Source organism: Dendropsophus ebraccatus, chromosome 4 (assembly GCF_027789765.1).
Source record: "Dendropsophus ebraccatus isolate aDenEbr1 chromosome 4, aDenEbr1.pat, whole genome shotgun sequence".
NCBI lineage: Eukaryota > Metazoa > Chordata > Amphibia > Anura > Hylidae > Dendropsophus > Dendropsophus ebraccatus.
The window spans coordinates 18,125,116-18,133,843 of NC_091457.1; the positions used below are offsets into that span (position 1 = coordinate 18,125,116).

The window sequence follows — 8,728 nt, forward strand, 5'->3', positions numbered from 1 at the left end:
CCCTGCTCTATTAGGTGTCTGTCTATGCAGAGCATCACCCCTGCTCTATTGGGTGTCTGTCTATGCAGAGCATCACCCCTGCTCTATTGGGTGTCTGTCTATGCAGAGCATCTCCCCTGCTCTATTGGGTGTTTGTCCATCAAGAGCCTCCCCACTCATCACCTCTTCTCCTACAATATGGTTATTATTGTAAAACTACAACTCCCAGCATGCACAGCCAGCCAACAGTCTTCCAGGCAAGCTGGGAGTTATAGTTCTCCAACAGCCATAGGTTGGATATCACTGAATTACAGCTCCGAGCACACTGCCCCCAGGCGCTCTCCTCCTCCTCCTCCTCCTCACATATATCCCCCAATTACCCAGCAGCCCCCCGGGCTTCTCTACCTAAACGAAAGTACAACACTGTCACGTGACATCAACCCCATTCAGAGGAATCAGCTGTGAGCATGACGCATACCGGAAGTGTGCGCGCACCTACTTCCCGTACCGTGCTCTAATTCCTGCCCCCTCACTACGTCGTCTGATAACATTCGTTCCTCTTACTAAATCTTTCAGCATGGAGACGTCAGACGACCTGTTCGAGGGGATTGTGATGAGCGAGGAGAGGTGAGAGTACGGGTAGCTGCACGGTGAGCGCCCCCTAGCTGCTAAGAGGTGTAGGCTTCTATGTTTCCTAAGGCAACTAGCCCAGGTTCCTGTATGGCAGGGATAGGAAACCTCTAGTTGAAAAACTACAATTCCCATCATGCCTGGACAGCTAAAGCTTTAGTTTTGGCTGTCCAGGCATGATGGGAATTGTAGTTTTGCAACAGCTGGAGAGCCAAGGTTCCCCATCAATGAAATAGAATGTACCATCTCACCACGTTAAGGTGAACCCCAGAGGGGTGGTCCCTAATACCAGCAATGGCCGCTTTCGGACTATAAATCTACAAAACTAAGTTTCCTTTTACACGCACAGATTTCTGAAGCCAAAGCCAGGAACAGACTATAAACAGAGAACAGGTGATAAAGGAAAGACTAAGATTTCTCCTCTGTCCATTCCTGGCTTTGGCTTTAAAAATCTGTCACATAATCTCTCTGTGTAAAAGGACCCTTAGCGGACAGACAGGATGTAATTAATCTCCGTGTAAAACACTTACAGGAGCGGGGTAGTGCACGGCTAATGGTCCTTTTAGACGGAACGATTATCGTTCGAATTTGCACGATAGCGATCGCATTTGAGCGATAATCATTCCGTGTAAACACTGCGAACGATCAAGCAACGAGCGAGAAATCGTTCATTTTGATCTTTCAAGGTGTTCTCGAATCGTCGTTGATCGTTCGCAAAAAAACTTTGCAGATCGTTCCGTGTGAACATTCTTTCAACGATTTGACCTATGTGTGAGACAGGCTTAAGCGATCGCAAAACGATTTCTCCGCACTTCCGTCTAAACGCTGATAGTTTTAAAAAACACATAGTTCATTTAAAATCGTTAATTGTGCGATCTATCGCTCCGTCCATAAAAGGACCATAAAAGGCGGTACCCCCAATGTGTCACACAAAGCCAACGAATAGCTGGCACCCCGTTCACACTGTGCAGTTTTTACGCTGCCGTGGCTAACATACAGACAGAAACAGAAAACTCTCACACAATAAAAGTCCTAGAAATGGTGCGTTCACACCTACAGGATCTGCAGCTGATTTTCTGCAGCAGATTTCATTTAAATAACTGAACACAGCATCAAATCTGCTGCAGATCCTGTAGGTGTGAACGCACCCTAAGGGTACAAACACACACAGCAGATACGCAGCAAATACGCAGCAGATTTGGTGGTGCAGATTTGATGCTGTGTTCAGTTATTTAGATGTAATCTGCTGCGTATTTGCTGCGTATCGCAGCAGTAAATACGCAGCATATATGCCGTGTGTGTTTGTACCCTAAGGGTATATTCACACGAACGGGCTCGCAGCGAGATTCTCGCTGCGAGCCCGTCAGGTCCTGGCAGTTCCCATACACTACATACTTGCTGTGGTCTAAACGACCGCAGCGAGTATGTAATTCTGCCGCCCTTAACCCCTTCTGCTCCCGCCCGGCTCCCCCGCTGTAAGCAGCATACATTACCTGTCCTTGCTGCACGGGTCCGGCGTCCTGCTCTCCTGTCCGGCCAATCAGTGGCTGCGGCTGGGCAACACACTAATTGGCCGGACAGGAGAGCAAGACGCCGGACCCGTGCAGCAAGGACAGGTAATGTATGCTGCTTACAGCGGGGGAGCCGGGCGGGAGCAGAAGGGGTTAAGGGCGGCAGAATTACATACTCGCTGCGGTCGTTTAGACCGCAGCAAGTATGTCGTGTATGGGAACTGCCAGGACCTGCCGGGCTCGCAGCGAGAATCTCGTTCGTGTGAATATACCCTAATGGTGCGTTCACACCTACAGGATCTGCAGCTGATTTTCTGCAGCAGATTTCATTTAAATAACTGAACACAGCATCAAATCTGCTGCAGATCCTGTAGGTGTGAACGCACCCTGAGGGTAGCTTCACATGTATCGTATTGCACCAGATTTTCTGAAAATCTGGTGCGATGCGGTACGTGTAAAGCTACCCTAAGGGTGCTTTCACACACACCAGATCCGCAGCAGATTTGATACTGTGTTCAGTTTTTTTAGATCAAATCTGCTGCGATACGGTGTGAAGCTACCCTAAGGGTAGCTTCACACGTATCACATCACAGTGATTTTAATGCTGCAGTTCCACGGCGAAATCCACTGTGATCCTGTCATTTTCTGTGGTTTTCTATGCCAGTCCCACCACTCCCAGGTTAATACATTACCTGCCCGCGCTCCCGCCTGCTCCAGCTCCCTGACATCCCGCCTAGCCCATCGTTGCGCTTCCCCGACGGAGCCAATGATTGGCTGATCATAATGTCAGGGAGCTGGAGAACCAGGACAGATCATGTGTAACCTGTCTGGGATGAGTGAAGCCATAAAGGTTGTATAGGATTGTGCCTGAAGTGATATTTGGAGCCTCCATGTCGGTGGATTTGCTACAGTTGTATGCAGTAAAGCAATGATCACCAACCTGTGGCTCACCAGCTGCTGCAAAACTATAACACCCATCATGCCCCTCAATGCATGATTGGAGTTTTAGGGTGTGTTTACACATAGATTTATCTGACAGATTTTTTAAGCCAAAGCCAGGAACAGACTATAAACAGAGAACAGGTCATAAAGGAAAGACTGAGATTTCTCCTCTTTTCAAACCCACTCCTTATCTGTCAGATAAGTCTCTCTGTGTAAAGGCAGCCTAAATTTTTCCACATGTTGTGCATCATTGCGGTAAAGTGTACGTATATCACTTTATAAAACTTAGGACATGTTGGAAGTTTTGATCAGTGGGGGTACGGATGTTGAACCCCCCCCCCCCCCCCCATAATTACTAAAAGGAGCAAAGCACTGTGCCCGCCCTACAACAAAGTAGAGGTGTAAAGATCCGTAGAAAATCTATACACTGTTTGCCAGAGATTTGTAATTTGCTTCTTTAAAAAAATGTCCAGTCTTCCAGTACTTATCAGCTACTGTAGCTCCCTGCAGGAAGTGTTGGATTCTTTCCCATCTGACACACTGCTCTCTGCTGCCACCTCTGTCCATGTCAGGAACTGTCCAGAGCAGTAGCAAATCCCCATAGAAAACCTCTACTGCTCTCCAAACTGGGAAAAATACACCAATTCCTGCAGGACATACAGCAGCTGATAAGTACTGGAAGACTTGAGATTTTTTTTTTTTAACAGAAGTAAATTAAGAAACCTGGTGTAAAGTGAAACTGGCTCACTTGCCCCCGGCAACCAATCAGATTCCACCTTTCATTCCTCGCAGACTCTTTGGAAAATGAAAGGTGGAATGTGATTGGTTGCTAGGGGCAACTGAGCCAGTTTCACTTTACACCATGTTTGATCAATCTCCTCCTATATAGAGATATATAAATAACCGTGCGTATATAGGAAACAACAGGCACAACACAGAAATAGAGGCCGCACCCTTTTCTATGAGTGTGTAGGATGGTAATTTATACACATCAGGTGGATAATCTGCACACTCATCCACAGCATGGACTCTCTGCTATCTCCTACTACACGTGATAACAGAAGATCATGCAGAAGACCCACTCATCATTTAATAGCAAATAATTGCTGTTATTTTAAAACAACGGTCATTATTTGCCTTTAATTGACGGCCATCCACTTAAAGTGACTCTGTACCCACAATCTGTGCAGAATTAAAATTCAGCTCTATTCACTTTAATGGAACTGAGCTGCAATACGGCATGTAAACTGAGGACAAGAGTGGCGCTGTTTCTGGAAGAAATCTGCTATGCCTGGATAACCTGGTCGATCTTGAGCTGTGTACAAGGCTCTACAGGCAATGTTCTGAATAGAATTGTAGCATACCCTCAGCTGTGATAAGTACTAGGATACATATAGCCCAGGATTGTCTGATCATGGAGCAGATTGCTCTCCGCACCCATTACAGGGGCTTAGTTTGGGACCATATATATTATATCAAAGTGCTTTATAGGTTTCTCACAGCTCCTCAGCACATGTAACCTTGTGGTTTCCAGATACCATGGGGAAGGATACGAAGAAGGTTTTGCTGAAGGAAGTCAAGTCGGTGAGGCAGAAGGTAAACATTATGGAGCCGTATACGGTGCAAAAGCTGGATCTGAGGTAATAATTCCCATATAATAATAATAATATTATTATTATTATTATTATTATTATGACTATATGGTGAAAGCTTCTGTATTCTTTGTCTGCTCCTCTGCTTGTGTCATTTTACAGCACAAGGCAGCATGCTGTGAACAGTCAAACCATGGTAAACTCACAGGAACCATGATGTCATTGTGGCTGGAGCATTAAAGGGGGGCTCTGTGGCCAGAACATAAAGGGGACCACTGTGGCTAAAAAGTTAAATAGGGAGTACTGCCACACTACCCCATCCCCCTTCATGTCCTAGCTACAGTGGCCCCTAAGTATGTTTTAGTCATGGTGCCCACCATTGATACAAACACACAGACACCCTTGAATGTTTGCGCCATGGAAGCCCCCCTTTGGACCTTATAGCCACATTGGCCACCCATTATGTAATTTTAGTCAAGTTCCAGCTACAGCGGCTCCCCCACAGCTACAGCTAGAACAAAAGGGGAGGGCTGTGGCTGTTGCTAGCATGAGAGGGGTCGACAGAGGCAGGTACTACTACTACTACTACTACTACCAAACTATGGTGCTCACTGTGTGTGTGTGTGTGTGTGTGTGTGTGTGTGTATATATGTATATATATATATATATATATATATATATATATATATATATATATCTCAAAGGTCAATTGTAATTTCAACACAGTATATTGGGTGTGACTTGACCCCTGTTGTCACCTGACCCTACTACTCCCATCATGTCAGAATATACAGCAGGTGATGACACAGAGGAAATGACTTCTCCTTGAGTTGCTTCTATCTCCTCTGCCTTGTGACTCTTGTGACTGGTGACACCAGACAGTGATATCTTGTCAGAATGAGGCGTTCCATCATCCTGCAGATTACACCTCCCCCGCTCCCTCCATCCATCAGTGCAGGGTTATCTCTTGTCTTTTCTATCTCAGTATTGTATAAGTGTATGTATAATATAGCATTAATGGCAGGTAATAGATTCTGGAGTGTCAGGGCTCCTAGAAAACTATATAAAACCCAATCATGTTCTTGCCATTTGAGATAATGGAGGCTACAATAACAATAGGGGTGGTGCAATATCTCCATATTTGTTTGCCAGGCACAGCGCCATGCATTGGCTAGTGGCTGTTCCCTGGTATTGCAGCTTAGTTTCATTTACTTGAATTCAGAGGTGCAATACCAGACACTACCACTCACTAGTGTATGGCGCTGTTTCTGGATGTGGAACTAAAGTGCCCCCCACAATAAATGATGCACGTCCATTGCTTCATCCAATCTCTATAGTGCTTTCAGACATAGGTGGGGGTCACCAGCTTGAGTTTTGTCTCTCACTCATTTCCCCTTTGTTACAGCTGGGTTGCTACCTGGGATTTGCATCTACATGGAGGCTGCTCCTCTCACTCGCCGCAAGCGATAAACATAGGTTCAGAATTTTTTTACATATATAGTAAATCCTATAACCTAGAAATTCTGATTCTGATCTTATTCTTATTTCATTTAGCAAAAAAATAAAGAGCCTGGACTCCCTGATATCGATGGTTGAGAGCTTTCCCACCGATGACCCGACTAATGACAAACTCCAGGACGAGCTCTCCAGGATCCGCGGCAAAGTGAAGCAGGTTAGTGCCGCATCATGATATCTATAGGGCTCATTCAGGATAAACATGGCCGCTATCTTCCAAAAGCAGCACCACTTCTTGTTTTGGTGCGGTATTGCAGCTTAAGTCTATTGAAGTGAATGGAGCAGAGTTGTAACACCGCACACAACCTGAGGACAGAGGTGCCATTTCTTTCTAATCTTTTGGGATAGTTCACAAAGAAAAAAAAAATCATTCAAATCAACTGGTGCCAGAGATTTGTATTATAAAAAAAAAAATCTCAAGTGTTCCAGTACTTATCAACTGCTGTATGTCCTGCAGGAAGTGGTGTATTTTTTTCCATCCTGACATAGTGCTCACTGCTGCCACCTCTGTCCAGAGCAGTAGCAAATCCCCATAGAAAACCTCTCCTGCTCCCAGACTGGAAAGAATAACACTTCTTGCAGGACATACAGCAGCTGACAAGTACTGGAAGACTTGAGGTTTTTTTTTTAATAGAAGTAAATTATAAATCCCAGGCACTTTCTGACACCAGTTGATTTAATTTATGTATATATATATTTGTGAACTACCCTTTAACTAGCCTAGACCTTCAAGGATATTAGTATTTGCATAAAGCCATACCCCTCAAGATCTCAACCCAGCTATAGACACGTCACATGGCTTCAACAACGAATTATGTTGCCTGTTTTGATGTCACAGCAATGGTTGGTGATTTGCATTTGTGGTCACATGATCAGCCCGTGACCTCGCCGTGCTCCTGTATGGAGGGTTCAGACATATACGTATTGTAACAAGGCTTTCTTCTCTTCTTACAGGTGTGTTCTATGCTGAACGTCCAGCCTGACTTCAGAGTAAACTATGAAAACTCTGGACTCTCCTTCTAACCTCTAAGATGGTGATACTTTGTGGTGGCATCTTGGGTTTGGAGAAGGATGAGGTCAGGTTAGACCAAGGACTGACTATTCCATGTATTTGCTGTGGATTGAAACCTCATCTGATGTGTAATTGTAGGGGCCCCGACCTACACCCTAAGGGTCACTGACCTGACCTCTGCTAATACAAAGGGAAGGTAGTCACACATGCCTGGGCTTGGTGCATCTACCCAAGTGGCACATTCATAGGTCACTGGGGAACCCATAGATGACTGGGAACCTCCCAGTTGGTTAGGACCATGTACGTGATACCTGGAAGGGAGGATCCCCTGAAATCTTGCTCTGAGGCCCAATAGGTGGGCATATCCCTTCCTGGCCTGAACGGTGGCTTCATCCATAGGACTAGAATTTATTTGGATTTTTAAATATATAATTTTTGTTTACTTTTAATCACATATTAAATAATTTATTACCTGTTGCAGCGTATGGTGATTTACTTACCTACATAGGTAGTGGATTGGATATAAGGTCTTAAAGGGCTAGTCACATCTCCACTCACATAGTTATACTTGTAGGTCGCGTCAAGAGAAATACTTGTACAGATATATTCATTTAGCAAACTTGCCTCCTTCTCCTGATATGCTGCTCTTTCTTTCCTAATGTGGACAGCTCGTTGTCTAGGTTACCGATCACTGCTCCGCTCTAATAGCTGTGATCTGGCTGGTGTGTATGTGTGTATATATAACATATTATAGTATATTCAAGCGTAGATGGAACTTTCTATTTATTTTTTTAAATAATGTGACCAAAACCAATCAGCAATTCTGGCGCCTTTTTCCTCTTTTGGTTTACACCGTTCACTGTGCCGTAACAACATTGTTGTATTGTAATAGATCGGACGATTGTGCACGCTGCGATTATATAATCTGTCTATCTCTTTATTTTTACATGTTTTCTTTGTATAATAGTAAGGGGGAGGGGGGTGAGTTAAAATTTTATTGGAAGCTTTGTGATATTTTTAAGTTTTTGGAGTAAAGCCATAGTGTGTGTGTATTTATAAAATCAAGAAATAGAAATTGCATCTCTAGTCTTCAGTACCTGAATGTGGCCAGTAGATGTCACTGTATACTTATTCTTCTTAGTTACTATTTGCTGTTGCTTTGAACCATATGCGCCACCTGCTGGACTGAAATTATAGTGCAAAAAATGTGTCAATCAACAGCAGAGGCCAGCGGAGGCCAGCTGTCCGGACCCCTGCTGCTAGCTGCGCTCTGCACAGTAATTATGAGCGCTCTACCGTGTGGCAGCACTGACACAGAGAGAGCCATCGGCTCCCTCTCTGTCAGTTACCCCTCACTGGCCGCCGCACTCTGCCCCTGGTATCGGTGCTCAAGTGACGTCACTACGCCGGCGCCAGGACAAGGGGAGAGCGGCCCTCTTTGTGACCGCTGCAGTGCGCTCTGCAGAGGGAAGAGAAGAGGAAACGCCGGACCCCGGTGAGTATACGTGTTTGTTTTTTTATGTTATATAGGAGGGGGAGAGCGCACA

General features: G+C 45.0%; 1 protein-coding gene across 1 annotated transcript; it reads left to right on the forward strand.

Annotated features, from left to right (window-relative positions):
• The first annotated feature begins 437 nt into the window (after positions 1-437).
• LTO1 (LTO1 maturation factor of ABCE1) lies at positions 438-7,658 on the forward strand. The gene is made up of 5 exons (XM_069968136.1): positions 438-606; positions 4,597-4,702; positions 6,060-6,130; positions 6,209-6,326; positions 7,124-7,658. Exons 1-5 carry the CDS (start codon positions 557-559, stop codon positions 7,190-7,192), a joined length of 414 nt encoding a protein of 137 aa, XP_069824237.1. The 5' UTR covers positions 438-556; the 3' UTR covers positions 7,193-7,658.
• The last annotated feature ends 1,070 nt before the right edge of the window (positions 7,659-8,728 follow it).

What these genes read in the sequence shown, in the direction of transcription:
- LTO1 (XM_069968136.1), top strand. Translation starts at nt 557, where the DNA reads ATGGAGACGTCAGACGACCTGTTCGAGGGGATTGTGATGAGCGAGGAG. An exon ending in GTGCAAAAGCTGGATCTGAG is followed by an intron (nt 4,703 to 6,059) that starts GTAATAATTCCC and finishes CCTTTGTTACAG; the next exon opens with CTGGGTTGCTACCTGGGATT. An exon ending in GCCGCAAGCGATAAACATAG is followed by an intron (nt 6,131 to 6,208) that starts GTTCAGAATTTT and finishes TATTTCATTTAG; the next exon opens with CAAAAAAATAAAGAGCCTGG.